The 21,989-nt window shown below is 44.5% G+C and overlaps 1 protein-coding gene across 1 annotated transcript in view; it reads right to left on the bottom strand.

Moving 5' to 3' along the window:
• Positions 1-19,914, bottom strand: part of LOC140065730 (nicotinamide N-methyltransferase-like) — a 45,371-nt gene extending 25,457 nt beyond the window's left edge. The window contains exon 1 of the mRNA XM_072113303.1: positions 19,749-19,914. Within this exon, the coding sequence (XP_071969404.1) occupies positions 19,749-19,899 (151 nt within the window). The 5' untranslated portion in view covers positions 19,900-19,914. The remainder of the gene's footprint in view (positions 1-19,748) is intronic.
• Between the last annotated feature and the right edge of the window lie 2,075 nt (positions 19,915-21,989).

Below are 21,989 nucleotides of genomic sequence, written 5' to 3'. Positions count from 1 at the left end.
ATCCCAGTCTATGCCTTTAAGGTCTTCCCTCAGTTGCTGAAAATTTGCCCTCCTGAAGTTTAGAGTGTTGGTTGCCCCTTCCCTAACGTTCTTAGTAAACCGTAGTACAAAATCAATGATATTATGATCACTATTCCCCTGTTGGTAAGGATAAGGTCCAGCAGTGCCCCCCTCTTGTTGGCTCTAGGACTAGTTGCGACAGGTAATTGTCTTTTGTTGTTGACAAGAACCTGCTACCTTTGAAGGACTTGCATGTTTCTGCCCCCCAGTCAATATCTGGGTAATTGAAGTCCCCGATGATAAGTACTTCACCATGCTTTGAAGCCGCATCCATTTCACTTATCAGCATTTCCTCTGTTGCCTCCATTATATTTGGAGCCTTATAACAAACCCCTAGTAATATTTTATTATTCTTTTTCCCTCCCCTTATCTCCACCCATAGGGACTCCACATTTGCATTTGCGTTACTGATGTCATCTCGCAAGACAGGCTTGAGGCAAGAATTCACATATAAACAAACCCCTCCCCCTTTTTTATTTATACGATCCTTTCTAAAAAGACTATAACCATCTATAGCAACAGCCCAGTCATAGCTACTGTCCAGCCATGTCTCGCTGATACCCACTATATCATATTTCCACTCCAACATCAAGAGTTCCAGTTCCTCCATTTTGTTTGGGAGGCTTCTGACATTTGTGTACATACACTTTATATGGTTTTCCCTGTCCGTATTCCTTTTGTTCTTATTCCCCAATCTCATTCCAGCCCCCCTTCCTCCCCCATGGACTATGGCTCTTCCCAGCTCTCTATCTACACTGTCTATTTGCCCTGCACAAGTGTACTTGCCCTCCCCCCAGGTCTCTAGTTTAAACACTCCTCAAACCTTCTAGCCATTTTTTCCCCCAAAACAGCTGCACCCTCCCCATTGAGGTGCAGCCCATCCCTACTGTAGAGCCTGTAGCCGACAGAAAAGTCAGCCCAGTTCTCCATGAACCCAAAACCCTCCGTCCTACACCAACTTTTGAGCCACTTATTTATCTCCCGCTGCCTTTCTGGTGTGGCACGTGGTACAGGCAGTATTTCGGAGAAAACTACCTTTGAGGTCCTTGCCCTGAGCTTATGGCCTAAATCCCTGAAATCATTTTTAAGGACCTTCCACCTACCTGTTACTTTGTCATTAGTGCTAATGTGGACCATGACCACTGGTTCCTCACCAGCCCCTCCCAGTAATCTGTCAACCCGATCCGCAACATGCCGAACCCGAGCACCCGGCAAACAACACACTGTTCGGTATGCACGGTCTTTGTGACAGATTGCCCTGTGTGTTCCCCTAATAATCGAATCTCCCACTACCAGCACCTGTCTGACCTTACCTGTGCTCCCATTAACCTTCTTACCGGAGCAGACAGTCCCCTGGTTGCTAGAGGCCACGTCTTGCTGCAGCATTGCTACCCCAGAGCTGATATCCCCCTCTTCCGCCAGCCTGGCAAACTTATTGGGGTGCACCAGATCAGGACTAGACTCCCTACAACTCTTCCCTCTACCCCGCCTTTTACATGTTACCCAACTAGCTGCCCCCTCACTCTGCACCTCCATACTTCGCTCCCCACATCCATCTTCCAAAGAGAGTTTGTGCTCCAGGAGCAGCAAACTTCGCTCCATATTGTCAATTGCCCGCAGCCTTGAAACTTGCTCATTTAGATCCAGAATATAATATGTACTCGCATAGGGGCAGCATATACCTATTACACATGTATATAACATATACTCACATACATACATTACATACAGCACATACCTATTACACACCCATTTAATATATACTCACATAGATGCATCACATACCTATTACACAAGCATATTATGTGTACTCACATACATACATTACATACAGCATAAAACTATTGCACATGTATATAATATATACTTGCATAGATGCAGCATATACCTATTACACACCCATATAATATACACTCACATAGATGCAGCATATACCTATTACATACCCATATAATATATACTCATATAGATGCAGCATATACCTATTACACATACATATAATATAGACACACGTACATAGTACAGGTGCATATGCTGGGTTCACAATATACTGCTGGGGCACATGTGGGGGGCCAAAATAAACTGCCGGGCCATGTGTGGGGCTACTATATACTGCTGGGTACATGTGGGGGCTACTGTATACTGCTGGAGCATGTGTGGGGGCCACTATATACTACTGGGCCATGTGTTGTGGCCACTATATACTGTTAGGCACATGTGGGGGCCATCTGCATATTGATGGGCACATGTTTGGGCAACCTGTATGCTGCTGGGTACGCTTGGGATCTACCTGTATATTGCAGGGAACAAGTGGGGACTACCTGTATAGTGCTAGGCACGTGTGGGGACTACCTGTATACTGCAGGGCACGTGTGGGGGCTACCTGTATGTTGCAGGGCATGTGTGGGGGCTACCTGTATACTGCCGGGCATGTGCTGGGACCCTGGGGCTACATATAAATGAGAGAGGGGTGTGTGCAGGGGCTACATATATATACTGGGGGTGCTCTGCCATCCAAATGAATTAGGATTTGCTGAGAGTAAATATGAATTATTGAGGAGGAAGTATACAGTAGTATATATTATAATATATTGAGGGATTGCAGTGCACCCCCCTGTGCACATCTTCCGGACCGCGGGGTCTTCTGCAGTCAACTTCAAGTAAAATTGGATTTTTCCTTCGCGTACCACCCTCTGTCCAACGGACAAGTAGAGAAAGTTAACCAGACTCTGGGATGTAACCTACGTCATTTTGTTTCTGCCCGTCCAGACGTCTGGTCCAATCTGTTACCGTGGGCAGAATTCTCCTCTAATTCCTTGGATTCCAAATCAGCCGGTTCCGCACCCTTCTTCATTGTCTATGGACAGCATCCTCGTCCAACTCTCCCTCTGTCTGTGACTTCCGATGTTCCTGCCGTGGAGGAGTTGGTCAGAGATCTTAAGTCCATCTGGGATAAAACTCGTCTCTCTCTACACACAGGATGACAAAAAGTGCAGGATCCCTCTGATCTTCTCTTCTGGGGATAACATTTTTAATAAGTAACAATTATTTAAAATCACAGATCTGAATTTGGAGGCCATAGGGGCATAGTAAACGAAAAAATAAATTTTTCCTCTTGTTTTCTCCTGGTTCTACCTCTCAAAAGATTAAATGAGGATAAGGCTTTCGCATATGCCTGATTCAATAGAAGTATGGGATATCCTCTTTTAGACAGTTTTTGAGTAAGTAATCCAGCTTGTTTGATGTAACCATCTAAATCACTGTTAATCCGTCTAAGATGAAGGTATTGTCCATAAGGCAGAGCTTTTTTAACGAATTCAGGGTGATAACTGGTGTAATGCACATAAGTATTCTCTGCATTAGGTGTCAGAATCTGAGGTAGTGGATTCTCTGACGTAAGCTGACACCTAGGTGCAGAGTCTAAGTGCCGCATGGTTTTCACCAGAGCCCGCCGCAAAGCGAGATGGCCCTCCACAGTGGTGGCCAAGGCGTTGTACAAAGTCTTGAGGCAGAATCGTGGTCGGGGACAGGCAGGAGGTTGAGACAGGCAGCACAGGATCAATGTCAGGAACAAAGCAGGAGGTCAGGACAGGCAGCATGGAGTCAAAGTCAGCAACGAAACAAGCTTTCTCTGAGGCATATAGCGCAAAGATCCGGCGAGGAATGCAGGAAGTGGCTGGCTTTTATCAAATTTCCTAGGAATGGCCAGCACCAATTAGCAGTGCGCTGGTCCTTTAAATCTTTGAGCACCGGCGTGCACGTGCCCTAGGAGGCAGTGATATCCGCGCTGAGCTGCTGGATCCGGAGCAGGAGCGTGGAGAGGTAAGGAAGCAAGGAGGGGAGCTGGGGACCGGAGCGAGACATGGGTGTGCCCGGGACTCAGGAGGTGGGTCGTGGGGACACCCGTGACAGTAGGTTTATTGGAGACTGTCATCTTCAAGGTGCCATTGTCAGCTTGATCAAGAACATCCAAGAATTCCATTTGACTTTAATTAATTTTATATGTGAAAAACATATTCTTCGTGTTAGCATTGAGATATGGCATAAATAGAACAAAGTCTTCATCTGTTCCAGACCCCACAATGAATACAATGTACGACTTAAATTGAATTTCCTTGGTGCACTGCAATGGATATTCTTTGTAGCTTTGGATATTCCCTCTCACTCTTTATGTTTGTCCTCAATCCATGCCGGACAGTGGTCTATCTCTGGTATCCTCTTTTAAATATTTCGATATTCAGTCACTGCGGAAGTTAATGAATTTTTACCCCTTAATTAGCTTCCTTTATTTCTAGCTGAAGGTCCCTTTTTTCATGATTGCATGGGTGAACCTAATTTAAATGATATTTATCCCCCAGTTATTTTTATATTTTGCGTACTACACCGATATGGCTGTCCATCAAACTATTTTATAAAATGAGTGGTAGTTGTAGAGACCTGATTTGGAAAAAAAGGGGGTGCCCTGTGTTAGGCTTGAAACATTCTAGTGATCTAAGAATGATGGAGAATCTGCCAAACCTGTGTCTGTATTTTCTGTCATCCCAGTTACAGCATCTCAGTGGGTGGGGGCCTTGTCAGGCGTTCTATGCTCCCAAATTCTACTTAGGATTATTATAACAATGGAGGTTCTGATTGGTAGGCATGAGGCTGGCCTGTTTAAATCTGCCAATAAAGAGTCAGTTACTGCATAGATAGGGTATGGTGGAAGGCATGTTAGGTATAGAATGCTATAAAACCCATACTCCTGTATGGGCAAATAGTACCACCAGATCGTTCCACAGGTGCGTCCATGGTGGCAGCCAAGGCGAGGTGCAGAGTCAGAATGCAAGTTCGTGGTCGGGGAATGGCAGAAGGTCAAGAAGGGCAGCAAAGGTTCAGGGTCGGAGGCAGAGCAGACGGTCAGGGCTGGCAGTGGAGGAGTGTAAATGGGAACAGGTCCGAGGTCACAACGGGAGGTCAATACACAAGAATATCACAGGGTTAGTAGCTTTCTCTTTGTCAAATAGAACGAAGATTCATCGGGGAATGCTGAGAGAAGCTGTCTTTTATCTAATTCTAATTCAAAGTGTCCAGAGTCAATCAGCGGTGTGCTGGCCCTTTAAATTTACGAGTGCCTTCGCGTGAGGGCCCTAGGAGACAGGACGTGCCCTGGGAAGCCAGAACAGGAGTAGGAGAGTGGAGAGGTGAGTGATGCCGGGGGAGCGGGCTCCGGGGAGAGGGGCATGGTTGCGCCTGAAACCCAGGATGTGGGCCGCAGGAGCACCCGTGACAGTACCCCTTCCCTTCATCCTCCCCCTCTTCTCGGTCTGGAGAATCCTTTGCAGGAGGCTGAGGTTGTCTTCAGGCACCCAGGATCTCTCTTCAGGCCCAAACCCCTTCCAGTCAACAAGGAAGTTCAGCTTACCTCTCACTGTTTTCATGTCCAGTACCTCCTATAACACGGAGATGACGGCCGTGTAGTCAGGAGCAGGAGGTTGCCGACAGAAGCGGTTCAAGATGACAGGTTTCAGGAGAGAGACATGGAAGGAGTTCAGGATGCGCATTGTGGGAGAAAGACGGAGTTTATACGCCACAGGATTTATGTGCTTCACCACCTCGAAAGGTCCTAGGAAACGTGGTCCCAGCTTGTAGCTAGGGATTTTCAGCTGGACAAATTTGGATGATAGCCACACTTTGTCACGAGGAGAGAAGACTGGAGGAGACCTCCGTTTCTTATCAGCCTCTGACTTGGTGCGGGCCAAGGCCCTAGGTATAGACTGACGAGTCTGTCCGCAGATTGATTTGAGGTCCTGCATCAACTCTTCTACCACAGGAACATCTGAGGGAACAGACAGAGGAAGAGGTGGACATGGAATTTGTCCATAGACAACAAAGATAGGAGCTGCAGCAACAGACTCAGAGTCTAGGGAGTTATAGGAGAACTCCGCCCATTTCAACAGATTTGATAAGTCATCCTAACGGGCAGAGATAAAATGGTGGAGATAACAGCTCAAAGTTTTTTTCACCATCTCCACTTGACCATTCGACTGTGGGTGATAAGCGGAGGAAAAGTCCAGATTCACTTGCAGCTGGTTACACAAGGATCGCCAAAACCCACCATCAGAAACAATGTGCTGAGAAAGTCCATGAAGTTGGAAGATGTGATGGAAGAACAGACTGGCAAGATGAGAAGCAGACAGGAGACCTGAAAGAGGAGCAAAATGGGACATTTTGGAAAAACGGTCACCACCCAGATGACGGTATTGCCAGAGGGTTCGTGATGAAGTCCATTTTCATGTGTGAAAACGGGCAGCTGGGTGTCGGTAATGGCAATGGCAGACCAGCTGGTTTAAGGCGAAATTGCTTAGTACTGGCACAGGAAGTCCCGAACATCTTTGACCAGGTCAGAACACCAATAGAAACAGGAAATGAGGGGTACAGAGCATTGCACCCCAGGGTGCCCAGCCACACGAGAACAATGTCCCAAAGTCAATAATCTCTTTCGAGTTGCAGGTCCTACATAAGTCTTGCCTGAGGGAGGCTGCTGAAGATCCACCAGTGCAGCAAAACCAGTTGTTCAGGAGAAATAATATGCCTAGGAGCCGGTTCCTCTCCAATGACTTCAGAGGCAACGGAAAGGGCATCAGCATTGATATTCTTCTCAGCAAGACGGAAGTGGATCAGGAGGTTAAAACGTCAAAAGAAGAGAGACCAATGGACTTGCCTAGGGTTGAGACGTTGGGCTGTCTGGAGATATAGGAGATTCTTGTGATCTGTTTACAGACACAGCGGATGGTGAGCTTTCTTCAGAAGATAACGCCTCTCTTCCAGGGCAAGTTTGATGGTCAGAAGTTCTCTATCTCCTATAAAGTAATTCCTCTCTGCTGGGGTAAAAGTCTTTAGGCCCTTTCTGGGTGAGCACGGCCCCTGCTCCTACAGAAGACAAGTCAACTTCCAGATTAAAGGGCTTCTCCGTATGAGGCCGAGTGAGAACAGGGGCTGGCTATATACTACAGGGGACTGGCTGGCTATATACTACAGGGGACTGGCTGGCTATATACTACAGGGGGCTGTCTGGCTATATACTACAGGGAGCTGTCTGGCTATATACTACAGGGGGCTGTCTGGATATATACTACAGGGAGCTGTCTGGATATATACTACAGTGGGCTGTCTGGCTATATACTAGGGGAGCTGGTAGGCTATGTACTAGAGGGGCTGGCAGGCTATATACTAGGGGGGCTGGCTGACTATACTAGGGGGGCTGTCTGGCTATATACTACAGGGGCTGTCTGGCTATATACTACTGGGGGCCGTCAGACTATATACTACTGGGGGCCGTCTGATTATATAATACTGGGGGCCATCTGGCTCTATACTACTGGGGGCTGTCTGGCTATATACTACTGTGGGCTGTCTGGCTATATACTACAGGGGACTGGCTGGCTATATACTACAGGGGGCTGTCTGGCTATATACTACAGGGGGCTGTCTGGCTATATACTACAGGGGGCTGTCTGGATATATACTACAGGGGGCTGTCTGGCTATATACTAGGGGAGCTGGTAGGCTTTGTACTAGGGGGGCTGGCAGGCTATATACTAGGGGGGCTGGCTGACTATACTAGGGGGGCTGTCTGGCTATATACTGCAGGGGCTGTCTGGCTATATACTGCAGGGGCTGTCTGGCTATATACTACCGGGGGCCATCTGACTATATACTACTGGGGGCTGTCTGGCTGTACACTACTGGGGGCTGTCTGGCTATATACTACTGGGGGCTGTCTGGATATATACTACAGGGGGTTGGTAGGCTATATACTACAGGGGCTGGCTGGCTATATACTACAGGTGGCTGTCTGGCTATATACTACTAGGGGCTGTCTGGCTATGTACTACAGGGGGTTGGTAGGCTATATACTACAGGGGCTGGTTGGCTATATACTACTGGGGGCCATCTGGCTATATACTACTTGGGGCCGTCTGGCTGTATACTACTGGGGGCCGTCTGGCTGTATACTACTGGGGGCTGTCTGGCTATATACTACTGGGGGCTGTCTGGCTATATACTACAGGGGGTTGGTAGGCTATATACTACAGGGGCTGGTTGGCTATAAACTACAGGGGGCTGTCAGGCTATATACTACTAGGGGCTGTCTGGCTATATACTACAGGGGGTTGGTAGGCTATATACTACAGGGGCTGGTTGGCTATATACTACAGGGGGCCATCTGGCTATATAGTACTGGGGGCCGTCTGGCTGTATACTACTGGGGGCTGTCTGGCTGTATACTACTGCGGGTTGTCTGGCTATATACTACTGGGGGCTGTCTCGCTGCATACTACTGCGGGCTGTCTGGCTATATACTACTGGGGGCTGTCTGGCTACATACTACTGGGGGTTGGTAGGCTATATACTACAGGGGCTGTCTGGCTATATACTACAGAGGGCCATCTGGCTATATACTACAGGGGGCCATCTGGCTATATAGTACTGGGGGACGTCTGGCTATATACTACTGGGGGACGTCTGGCTGTATACTACTGGGGGCTGTCTGGCTGTATACTACTGCGGGCTGTCTGGCTGTATACTACTGGGGGCTGTCTGGCTATATACTACTGGGGGCTGTCTGGCTATATACTACAGGGGGTTGGTAGGCTTTATACTACAGGGGCTGGTTGGTAATATACTACAGGGGGTAATCTGGCTATATACTACTGGGGGCTGTCTGGCTATATACTACAGGGGGTTGGTAGGCTATATACTACAGGGGCTGGTTGGCTATATACTACTGGGGGCTGTCTGGCTCTATACTACTGGGGGCTGTCTGACTCTATACTACTGGGGGCCATCTGGCTATATACTACTGGGGGCTGTCTGGCTATATACTACTGAGGGCTGTCTGGGTATATACTACTGGGGGCTGTCTGGCTATATACTACAGGGGGCTGTCTGGATATATACTACAGGGGGCTGTCTGGCTGTATACTACTGGGGGCTGTCTGGCTTTATACTACTGGGGGCTGTCTGGCTTTATACTACTGGGGGCTGTCTGGCTATATACTACAGGGGGTTGGCTGGCTATACTAGAGGGGCTGGTTGGCTATATACTACAGGGGACTGCCATGCTATATACTACAGGGGTTGGCTATATACTACAGGAGTCTGGCAGGCTATATACTACAGGGGGGTTGGCAGACTAAATACTACAGGGGGCTGGCAGACTAAATACTACGGGGGGCTGGGAGGCTATATACTACAGGGAGCTGCCAGGCTATATACTACTGGGGGCTGGCTATATACTACAGGAGCTGGATGACTATATACTGGGGGGGCTGTGTCCAATGCATTTCCCATCCTCGGCACCCTCGAGTCAATAGGTTTTTCCATTTTTTTGTGTTAAAATTAGGGGTCTCGTCTTATACTTGGTTCGGCTTATACTCGAGTTTATGCGGTAATAATAGAATTAAATAATTTGCAGATACTAAGTGTAAATGAATAAATAGGAGGAAAGTTGCATAAATGTATAATTGAAGGGATGCTATATGCTCATTAATAATTTAGAGGGGATTATATGTATAATAATTATTAGGACATGGTATAAAAACGTATTAGTACATTTTGTGTAAAATAATGAGTAGATTGTTATGTAGTAGGGGAAATGTATAAAAACAAGTAGAAGGGACATTAAATAGATTAATGAATTCATTAAAATTATTCACAGGGGAACCATATATAATGTAATTAATGGGGGGGGACCACACATATTTTTTTATGGTACAATATTATTTATTCATGGACTGTACTATAGTAACAATGTAATTTTTGATATGCTGGGGGCACAGAGGGGTTTCTTATGTAGATTCTTTACAAATACATTGTGGGACATTGTTTTATCCAGGTGACATTATACTGTAAGTAACTGTGGTATTTTTAGGGGCGCAGTGAGGGAGATCTGCTTCCCAGAGCTGAACAAATCTGCCATAAAATTCTGCAACCAGATTTTACGACGATTTTGGACGTGAAATAGAAAAGATACATCACTTCTGAGGTACTAGATGCTACTTCTTCTTGTGTCAGATCTGTATTGTATTCACCTTCTAGTGTCAGACAGCTCTCAGCTTATGTACTGGTTTATCTATATGGTCAGAGAGCCAGGTATGACTAATCTATGTGGTGCGGGACGCCAGGGTAGGGTTATTGTCATCAGTTCTTATAAAGGTTTTCAGCATTAACTTATTGAAAGGTTGTCCAACAGTGCGAACACTTACATCCCTAACTACAGTCCAGTCAACAGCATAAATCCCAGGAAACCAGGGGTAACTCTTATACTATCCCTAACATTAATGCCTGAGATAACGTCACCAATGCCATTGTACACAAACCGAGAGCAGTGCACTAGCAGAGAGGGAGGGAGAAATGGATTAGCTTATCCTTTGCTTCACTGGCCCCGCTAGTGCTTAGAAATTCCCTTATCCCATAATATTTCTATGTAGTAGTAGGAGGGCCCCCAAAATCAATTTCACTGGTGGGCCCTAAGTACCAGACCCGTCTTCAAGTGCGTGAAGCTGCAGCCATGGAAGAACCAGGAGGAGAGACAAGGTGGAACGTGGCAGCACATATAAGGACAGTCTCTCTTTATGAAGAGCTCCGACTTGTAGGGAGATAGGCTCAATGTGGGACCGGATCTGAGAAGATTTGCCCGCTGACTGAGGAGATGACTAGAGGCTTCTTGAGGAGGACCACAGGGATATGATGCTGGGAGACCAGAGCAGCATCCACAAAGTTCCCTGTAGAACCAGAGCCCAAAAAAGCAGCAACCTGAAGCTGGCTACCAGTGCCGAAGCTGCAGAGCACGGGAATGTTCAGGCGCGGAGAAACTTTGCTTCTCCCAAGAACCCTAGGTGCTGGCGTTTCCCGGACACTGAGGATGAACAGGACAAGCCCCATTGAAATGTTCAGGACTGGTACAATACAGACAGTCATCTGACGTCATCTGCAGCATTCCTGGAGGGAATGTCAGGTTCTGTCCACCTGCATTGGTTCTTCTGCTGACGGTGCGACCAGAGGCTGGAGTGGCCTTTGGAAGGCAAGTGCTAAGCGAGGCAAACGACGTAACTCCTCAGTGTGCTCCATAAAACAAATATCAATCGGAGTGGCCAGTGAAATTAGTTTACTCAGAGGAGACGGCAGGTCTAATGCTGCTAGTGCATCTTTAACTTGACCAGACAGTCCCTTTTTAAAGGTTGCAGTCAGGGCTGCATCTTTCCTGGAGAGTTCGGAGGCCAGGATACAGAACTGGACTGCATAGTCACCAACGGATGAGTCCCCTTGACGAAGGTTTAGCATTGCAGTCTCAGCTGAAGAGGCTTGTGCAGGTTCCTCAAAAACGGACCGGTATTCCACGAGGAAACCTGTGAGGGTGCCGTAACCAGATAGTCTCTGTTCCAGAGGGGAGTAGCCCAGGCCAGGGCCTTCTTGGAGAGGAGGCTGATGATGAATGCCATCTTAGTCCGTTCAGTGACAAATTGAGATGGCATGAGGTACAGAGTCGGTAGGCAGGTTTGTAGTCGGGAACAAGGTTCAAGGTCAGAGGCAGAGGAGACGGTCAAGGCAAGCAGTGGAGGAGTGTAAAAGGGAACAGGTCCAGGGTCAAAACAGGGAATCCAATTACAGACACAAGGCACAAGACATAGCATTCTCGACAGCATAGAGCATGAAGATCCAGCAGGGAATGCTGGGAGACACCCATTTCATCCATTTCCTGAAAAGGGCCAGCACCAATCAGTGTTGTGCCCTTTAAATCTTCTGAGGCCGCACCGACCTGAGACATGGGTTGCGGGAGCGCCCATGACAAAAATGTTGTATATTGATGTGTTTTTGCTTTTTATGTATCTATAATGATTATGTACACTCCAAAATAAATGTCCTATGAAAATCTATTGGATTTTGATTACCCAGAGGTGTATAGAATATGTCAGGGATGTACAGTATCTGCAATTTAATGGAAGCAATGAATTTGGGACTTCTGTTAATACAGGATGTCCCTGGGCTTCATTACTCAGTTTATGAACACTTTATGAACACATTCTCCTCACTTATGAGGTTTATTGTGATCTATATACAGGGTGCCGTTTATTCCCTTTACAGAAAGGTGGCACCAAACTCATATTATGGCCGTATGTTAGCTATTTGGACAAATATATTATATATATGGGAGTTATGTATATCAGATAACTTGTATACTTGCCAATAATAGGATTTTGCAATGGGTGTTATGAATTTGAGTGCAGACGAGTTACTATCGTGATTCAGTGGGGCACATTTACTTACCTGGTCCGGAGGAGATCCATCGACAATGCACTGTGCCACGATTCAAGAAGATTGTGCTAAATGTGTTGCTTCCCCGATCAGGTCCGCAGGAGTTCACCATCTTCCTCCCTTAGTAAATAAGCCCCAGTATGTTCAGCTCCGCTTGTGTTCCAAATATGCGTGTCAAACCTGTTTGGAATTAGAACTTGTGGCAACTCGGATATTGGATAGGATGATTGGAAGCACACAGGGGTACGTCCAACCACCCTCAAAGGTTGTTTTTAATAGTATAACACTTTAGATTTTGCACATATTGGTTATATAACAGACCAATCGTGAATGTATAATATAACATTGGGAATGTATACTAATATATATATATATATATATATATATATATATATATATAATATATATATATGAATAACACTAGCATTTGCAGTTCATATTTATGATTTTTTTTTTACTCTATCAATATATGCACTTTTGGTGATGTAACAAATATGTAAATGTAATGGGACTGATCTATGAGGTCATGTATAAAAAGTTCACATGTTATTTGGCTTGAGAAAAGGTCAGATAGAGCCAAAACGTTGCTATTATCTGTCATGGAACACTACTTTTTGTCTGGGGTGCTGTTCTTTTCGTCTATTATTATCTACAGAGGACTTGAGGCCGGGTCCTGGGTAGCATGCACCCACCATCTCTAGAATTTAGCGTGCTGCTTGGACTTTCTTGCTGTATCCTATCTCTCTATCTGCCTCATAACCATCTATTTATGTATTTATCCCATATCTATGTATGTATCTCTTATCTATCTATCTATCTAAAACTGCAGCACATGGGACAGATTGAAGACTTGGAGAGTCTCTCTCCTCTCCCGCCTGCCCAGGGCCGCATCCGCCATGGGCCGGGATGAAAATCCCGCCTCAGGCGGCAGATTGCTGAGCCCTTTAAGAAGTGGCACGTAGACCAATCGCCGCTCACCTAATGGTCATGAACACCATAGCCGCTCGGTCCCAAACAGCGTCGCCGGCGGCCGCGGCAAGCTGACACTAGAGAAGAGGAGTCTCCACCCACAAGGCCCATCCATCGTCACGTTCCTGCCCGGCCCGGCCGAGCATCAAACCCCTCCACGACCACTGCCCATGCCTCCGGTCCCACCCCCGGCATCCGCTGTCAGAGAGGAGGAGGTTTATTCCTCTTAGGCTGCCTGGGCACCCGGGCACTCCCACAACCCCTCCCCCCCTTTCACAGAGGAGGAGGGAGCATAGTCTGTCCCCGCCAGGCCTCCAGTGATGTTCCCCCTCATTCGTTCCCTCCCGGACCTCTGCCCACCTCGTTTGCTCGCCATCTGGTCACATGACCTGACCCGCCGGCCAACATCTACAAGTGGAGCATGGTGCAGACGAAGACTACAAGTCTAGTAAGTATATATACTGTATATATGTGTGTGTATGCTTTATATATGCTATATGTGTATACTATATATATTTGTGTATGATGTCTATATACTGTATATATGTGAGTATGTTCTGTATGTGCATGTATATAATGTATGTATGATCTCTATATACTGTACTTATGTGTGTATATTCTACTTTTATGTATATGCAGTGTTTATATTGTAATGTTTATACTGTATGTATGTTTGTATATAGTGTGTGTATATACTGTATTTCTATGTATATGTGTTTATAATGTACATGTACTATATAAAATGTGTGTATATAATGTATGTTTGTATATAGGGTGTGTCCTGCATGTAAATACTATCTATGGGGATCTTACCTGTATTTACTGTCTATGGTGCAGATCCTGCCTGTTTATACTATCTATGAGGGGAGCCTGCCTGTATATACTATCTATGGGGTTCTTGCCTGTATATACTATAATTGGGGAGTGGTCTTGCATGTGAAAACTATCTTTGGGGAACTTACCTGTATTTACTGTCTATGGTGGGCATCCTGCCTATGTATACTATCTATGAGGGGTGCCTGCCTGTATATACTATGTATGAGGGGCGCCTGCCTGTATGTACTATCTATGGGGGTCTTGTTTGTATATACTATCTATGAGGGGCGCCTGCCTGTATATACTATCTATGGTGACCGGAATGTAGCAGGGATCAGGGGTCCGTTGCATGGGAGGGGGGCGCCATTTCCATTTTCGCCTCAGGCAGCAGAAAGGCTAGAATTGGCCCTGTGCCTGCCATTTCATGCTGCTAGCAAGAGGTGAAAGGGGGGGGGGGACTGTGTTCAAGAGCTGAAATTTCTGTCTGTGTGCATTATTTGTTTATATACAGGTGTAGGGAAAGCTGAGGATGTGTAGGGACAGATAAGAGTGTTGTTGTTTACATTAGTTGCTACATTTACTACATGTTAGTACATTAGTTAGATGTTACTACATTAGTCAGAGCTCCTGGCAGCACATGGCATTAGTTTATATTAGTTGCTACATTTAATACATGTTACTACATTAGTTAGATGTCACTACATTAGTCAGAGCTCCTGGCAGCTCATGGAATTAGTTTACATTAGTTGCTACATTTAATACATGTTACTACATTAGTTAGATGTTACTACATTAGTCAGAGCTCCTGGCAGCACATGGCATTAGTTTACATTAGTTGCTACATTTACTACATGTTACTACATTAGTTAGATGTTACTACATTAGTCAGAGCTCCTGGCAGCACATGGAATTAGTTTACATTAGTTGCTACATTTACTACATTAGTTAGATGTTACTACATTGGTCAGAGCTCCTGGCAGCACATGGAATTAGTTTACATTAATTGCTACATTTAATACATGTTACTACATTAGTTAGATGTTACTACATTAGTCAGAGCTCCTGGCAGCACATGGTATTAGTTTACATTAGTTGCTACATTTACTACATTAGTTAGATGTTACTACATTGGTCAGAGCTCCTGGCAGCACATGGTATTAGTTTACATTAGTTGCTACATTTAATACATGTTACTACATTAGTTAGATGTTACTACATTAGTCAGAGCTCCTGGCAGCACATGGTATTAGTTTACATTAGTTGCTACATTTAATACATGTTACTACATTAGTTAGATGTTACTACATTAGTTAGATGTTACTACATTAGTCAGAGCTCCTGGCAGCTCATGGAATTAGTTTACATTAGTTGCTACATTTACTACATTAGTTAGATGTTACTACATTGGTCAGAGCTCCTGGCAGCACATGGTATTAGTTTACATTAGTTGCTGCATTTCCTACATGTTACTACATAAGTTAGATGTTACTACATTAGTCAGAGCTCCTGGCAGCACATGGCAGCCATGAGGAGAATCAGCTGAGTGCAGGGAAAGGGGGGGGGGATGTCTCACATATACATTCTCACTCTGTATTCAGCTCAGTGTGGACAGGAAGTGCCTAGCAATCGGAGTAGTCACTGATAACAAGGGGAAGTCTGTAAAATAGAAGAGAAAGGAGCAAGATTCTGGTAACTAATCCAATTGCAAAAGGGCTTAAAATTGCATGCCCTACAAAATATCAAAAGTTGATGCACCCAAGGGGTGCATCATTGGGAGTTTGTAATATAACATATTTTAAAGCTAATTAAAAATAAAAATGATCCTCAAATAAGTTGATTCTGAAATCTCCTTGGAAATATGGAAAACCTTGTTCAATTTGTAAGCCGTAGGACCCACCGGCCATACGCATGAGGTAGGGTGTTGTTTGTGGGGTCTCCCCTCATCTCTTGGACCTTGTTTATTGGTACAATTGTTTATGTAGTCATCCGATCTTCCAATTACACACATGCTGTCCTGTAATCATTTGAAAGTACTAAGTTTTCTGGCAAGAGCCCTTTAGTGATGTCACGAGCATGTAACTCATTACATGCTTCAGATCAGCCAATTACAAACTGGCTGTCCTGGTCTGGCTTCATTGCCCCCAGCTGATGTCACAACCTGGAAGTGCCCACCCACATCAGGAATACCCTGTTTCCCCTAAAATAAGGCCTCCCCTGAAAATAAGACCTAGCGGCAGTTATTGCAGCAGGTCCCCCGCACGCGATACATGAGTATTAGTAGATATTTTGGATGCTGCAGAAGGTTGTGACATGGGAAAGAATTCATAGAATTACATCACTGGCTGCTGTGCTGCAAATGTGATACCAGCAGCTACCAGGATAAGAAGGGTCATTTATGAAAAGTACTTTTAAAAACATGAGAGACTGGGGCCAATGATTCTAATAGAAATGGAGAAGAAATACAGCATGAAATTCAAAGTTTGGAGAGTCATAAGTATGTTAGAGAAGTAGTTTTTTTTGTTCAACGTTAAATGTAAATTCTTGTTAATGGAAAAATAAGAATCCCCTGAAAATAAGACCTAGAGACTCTTTGGGAGCAAAAATTAATATAAGACAGTGGGGCAAATTTACTTACCCGGTCCATTCGCGTTCCAGCGGCGGCTTCTCCGCTCTGGATTCGGGTCCGGCCGGGATTTAATAAGGTAGTTCTTCCGCCGTCCACCAGGTGGCGCTGCTGCGCTGAAAGTAAACTCATCGCGCCGGAATGCACCGAGCTGGACCAGGTGAAGGTAAGCGGTCCTTATGCGACACATTTTCGGTTTTTAAATGCGGCGGTTTTTCCGAATACGTCGGGTTTTCGTTCGGCCACGCCCCCCGATTTCCGTCGCGCGCATGCCAGCGCCGATGCGCCACAATCCGATCGCGTGCGCCAAAATCCCGGGGCAATTTAAGTACAAGCGGCGCAAAACGGAAATATTCGGGTAACACGTCGGGAAAACGCGAATCGGGCCCTTAATAAATGACCCCCAGTGTCTTATTTTCGGGGAAACAGGGTAGCTGAATCTGAATCTAATGTTTAATATACCAGATATATCTCAGGCCAGGAAGAAGCCAGCAGCATGATACATATATCATTGGATTTGTTATCAAAGCCTTTCTCCAGCTGTGCGAAAACCATTTTTGTTAGCAACTTTACAGTTACTCTTTAAGTTCATTAGGTGTGCAGAGTGCTATTGAGTCCTTGTGTCAGAACTCGCAAATTGTTCTGAATGAGATCAGGTTTCAAGCTTTTGTGCTTTGACCCAGAACTGCCTGTGATTGACAGCTCCCTTTCTGATCTTTCCTTAGGAAAGCTGGGTGTTTGTTTGAGCTTGTTTTGTCTGCCGCTGTGCTTTGAGAGATGGACGACTGAACCAATCAGTACTGGAGACAGTGTCCATTGCTCCCTTCATATTCTGTCCAGTTCCTTCAGCGGGTTGTGGTTATTTAGTCTGATCTGCGCTATCTAGTACTTCTGCTATCTTGTTGTTTGTCATCCTGTGTATTTGACTTCTCCTTTGCCTACCAGCCATTCTATTGCTACACGATTCAGTACCTTTGCCACCATCTTGTTTTTTTGTCTTTCAGTGTCGTGTATCTCCCAGTGTTACCCCACTTCCACTGTCCCAGGTTTGTTTGGTTGTGGCTTGACACTTTTTTGTAGACTAGTGTGAACTCTGATTTATCTCAGTAATCTTGTTACCTGTCCGCGCCACCACCAGCAGCTGCCAAACGGATCAAATCTTCCCTGTCACCATGTAGTTTCAATCAGGGACCGTTAGTTAGGTTCCTGATAGCGGGTTCACACTTGTCAGACAGTCTTATCTGCTGAAGGTGGGGCCATAGCCTGCAGGGTGGGTTCACCACCACTTACCCAGTCTGACAGCTAGCACCAAGTCTGGTTGTGGTTGTGCTGTTGCTGGACAGGTTCATTACACCTTGCTAATGTTGTTTGTGAGATTAAATTGTAGGACTTCTTTGCATCCCTGTTGTGTGCTCAATTTCCTAAGGTTTGTCAATTTGTAAGCCATGTAACGTTGTAATTAGACATTTTACAAATGATGAATATATAAAATAGACATATGGGCAATGTTAGCAACTAATTTGTAAAACTGCCTGAAAAGGAGATAATTTAGAATTTGGAAAATGACAAACTTTTTAAAAATTTCACCCTATTTTTCTTTTTTTTAATAAATAAACACAAAACATTTCAACCAAAATTTATCAACAATATAATGTACAACATGTGATAAAAAGAATCTCAAAATCCGTTTGGTAAATTAAAGTGTTCAAAAGTTATAACCACACAAAGAAACACATGTCAGATTACAAAAAATGGAGATGAGCCTTTAGCTAAGCACTGGATCCTAAGGAAAGTCATTTTTACATGATGACACATACCAATAGGTTCGGGCTTAAATGCCTTTGTCACCCATCTTAATAATTACATTGATTTTTAATTGTTTCTTTAGCATTATCTGGTCCCTCACCATGTGGGGAGTGCTGAGGGAGGCATGAGTCATCTTATCCTCATTGCCCCCTCCTTACTCATTACCCTCCCCCTCTCCTCTGCAATTCTTGTCTGAAATCCCCCCACCCGGGGACTCTCCCCATTCTGCAGGCATTGAGGCAGCTAATGTTAAATAAATGAATAAAAAACAGTGAAATTATTTAGATGCACAACAAAGACATTTTTAAAAATGAAATTGCCCAAATCTATTGGAATCTGTCATCATATAAAAATGATCATCATGATTACAGGTTCCCTTCAAGGGGTTAAAGTCTTTATCTAAGACCTTCCCATAAACATTTCAAAGCTGCAACCCAAGCAATGAATAACTGCATTTAGGTTTTAGTTTATTAACAATTTACATTATCTCTGGAATTAAAACAAATTGAGGTGAAATTTTAAAAATGTTACTTTTTCCAATTATTCATTTCTGTAGTAGCCCTTGTTACATAGTCATACCATAATGTTAGAGTGCCAATTGTTTTGGGGGGGTCAGATTTTGAAGAAAAAGTTTTCTTGAAAGATGAGGTATTTGAAATAATATGAGAAAAGTGGAGTCCACCACGACTACCATTTTTAGCATTTTGGAAACTACCCCTCTCTGAGAACGTAATAGAAATATAGTTATCATTTAACTCCACCACCACTATAAAGAATTGTCTACCATACTCTGTAGTGAACTCATTTTCTTGAGCACAATAGAATATTTTGATCAATGCATTGTACATTTTATATGCATTGATCTTTTATTATGGAGGTGCAGGTGGTTATATGTGAACAGTGCACATTATTTTCTGCCTATAATATTCTTTATATAATATATTATAATTTATTGTCTTTGTTTATATTCTCACATGGAAAGGGAGATTTCCCATGAGACTAATTGAATAGAAAATTATGCTAACAAAAGCCTTGAAAGGTTTCAATGATCACTTGATACTATATCACAAAACCATATTTTCCCAAAAGAGAATGTTACACATTAAATTATATTTTACCCAACCTGTAGTCAGTTGTTTTCAATTTATTGAAATCATGGAAGCAAGGTACATACCTATTTTGAATGTTTTCGCAAGATTTTCCATAGGGAATTTCAAAGAATCATCAGCAAAGACCATATCAGGTTTGTCTGAAAAGTAATTATCCAGAATTTGTCTAGAATCAAAACCATGTACACGATAGCGCTTATAGGTACTACAATCCATCGTCAAATCTTTAGATGTTTGCTCCCTCTATAGTGTTATAGTATAGTGTTTAAGGTGTTTATATAGCTACACATGATCATATCACAAGTTGTGAGATTCACAAACCAGTCATGGGAACAGAAATTGTCATGGGATTAAATCTTTAAACACAGAAACAGAACCATGAAAAAAAAAGATTCACAGGAACATGTTTTACTGGCATCTGAAAACACATGACTAAGATGCAATACAGACTGAGAAATTGACTAAAGGATACTAAATACACTTAGACAGTGCTGTCCCTAGATTCTATGGTACTCTATACCTAAAAATATTAGGTTGCCCCTTCAAACTACCGTATATACCGGCGTATAAGACGACTTTTGAAGACAGAAAAATCTTCTGTCTTCTCTGGGGTCGTCTTATACGCCGGTAATCGTCTTATACGGCAGGTACCGGTGCATGGAGAGGGCTCACGGGCTGAGCCCTCTCCGTAGCCGGTAAGTCTTTGCTGCATATTGCAGCAAAGGCTTACCGGTAACACCCGCGATCGGTGCTAGCACCGATCGCGGGTGTTTGCACAGAGATGGCTGTCGGCAGCCTCAAAAAGCTGCCGGCAGCCTCAAAAAGGCATCGGGGGGAAAATACTCACCCTCCGTTGGCCCCGATGTCCGCGCTGTGCTGTCTTCAGTCTTCCGCGCCGTCTTCTTTCTTCTGCTGGGCGCCGCCATGTCTTTCCCCGGGTCGGCGCCTAGTATGACGTCAGTAGCGGCGCGTCATACTAGGCGCCTGCCGGGGAAGATCAATGGCGGCGCCCGGCAGAAGAAAGAAGACGGCGCGGACATCGGGGGAGCATCGGGGTGAGTATATAAGTTTATTTTTTTTTTTTTAATGCTGGGCTGGGCTGGGCTGTATACTACTGGGGGCAGTGCTGTATACTACTGGGGGCAGTGCTGTATACTACTGGGGGCTGTGCTGTATACTACTGGGGGCTGTGCTGTATACTACTGGGGGCTGTGCTGTATACTACTGGGGCAGTGCGGTATACTACTGGGGGCTGTGCTGTATACTACTGGGGGCTGTGCTGTATACTACTGGGGGCTGTGCTGTATACTACTGGGGGCTGTGCTGTATACTACTGGGGGCTGTGCTGTATACTACTGTATGCGTTGGAAAAGGGGTAGTCTTATACGCCGAATATATCTTAAACTCTATATTTTAAACAGGAAAGTAGGGGGGTCGTCTTATACACCAGGTCGTCTTATACGCCGGAATATACGGTAGATTTAAAAAGTTTAAATGCAAATTTTTAATTTTATTTTCCACATAAAAACAATTTGCTGATAAGTGTTTGAAATATTGGACCTTACCATTGGTCACATTTACAGTAGTATTAAGTGTCACTAACACTGATTGAAAATCTAAATGGAGCAGCCATAGAACATGTTTAGCACTGCTCCATTCAACGATCCAGTCCTGCTTAGAGAGGACTTTTCCTCACCTCACACAAGAGGTGATGAACATGCAATTCTGTAGGTTCTGATACTCGGATTAAGGGACACTTTGCATTTTCTTTCAAATCCCCATGGTTTCCAAGATATCAGCCCTGGTATCTGACCATTAAAATCTTCTCCATTGTCAGAGAGGAGATGCTGGAGCACAGGAGGCTTGATTAATAATAATTTCCTGCTCATCTATAAATGGATGAGGTCCGTACTCACTGTTTCTTGAATAGATGTGGTTTCTTATAACAGCACTATTCACAAAAAAGGCCAAAAAGCCTCACTGAAACTCATTTGTCATAAAAACTTCACTTTTATTGACACTTCTAAAACCAATAACAAAATATAATTTCTACCGGGGGCGGTAGTGTGGAACAAGCTTTTAGATAGCAGGCAAAATGTGTGTGTGGAATCAAATGAGTGAATGACGGCGAGGGAGAGATCAGTATAGAATGATCGGCACAATAGTAATGGATTGAAAATTCAACAGAGGCCCTAGAACCTGCAGGATCTTTAGTGTATATACAGAGTACTGAGCCTGTTGACAGTGACCATAACTGCCAACAGTGCTCTCATAAGAGATACCAAAGTATATTGGGGTGTACGAGA

This window comes from Engystomops pustulosus, chromosome 6 (assembly GCF_040894005.1).
Source record: "Engystomops pustulosus chromosome 6, aEngPut4.maternal, whole genome shotgun sequence".
NCBI classification, from domain to species: domain Eukaryota; kingdom Metazoa; phylum Chordata; class Amphibia; order Anura; family Leptodactylidae; genus Engystomops; species Engystomops pustulosus.
The sequence above is the reverse complement of the archived record's forward strand: the minus strand, read 5'-3'. Positions and strand labels throughout refer to the sequence as shown.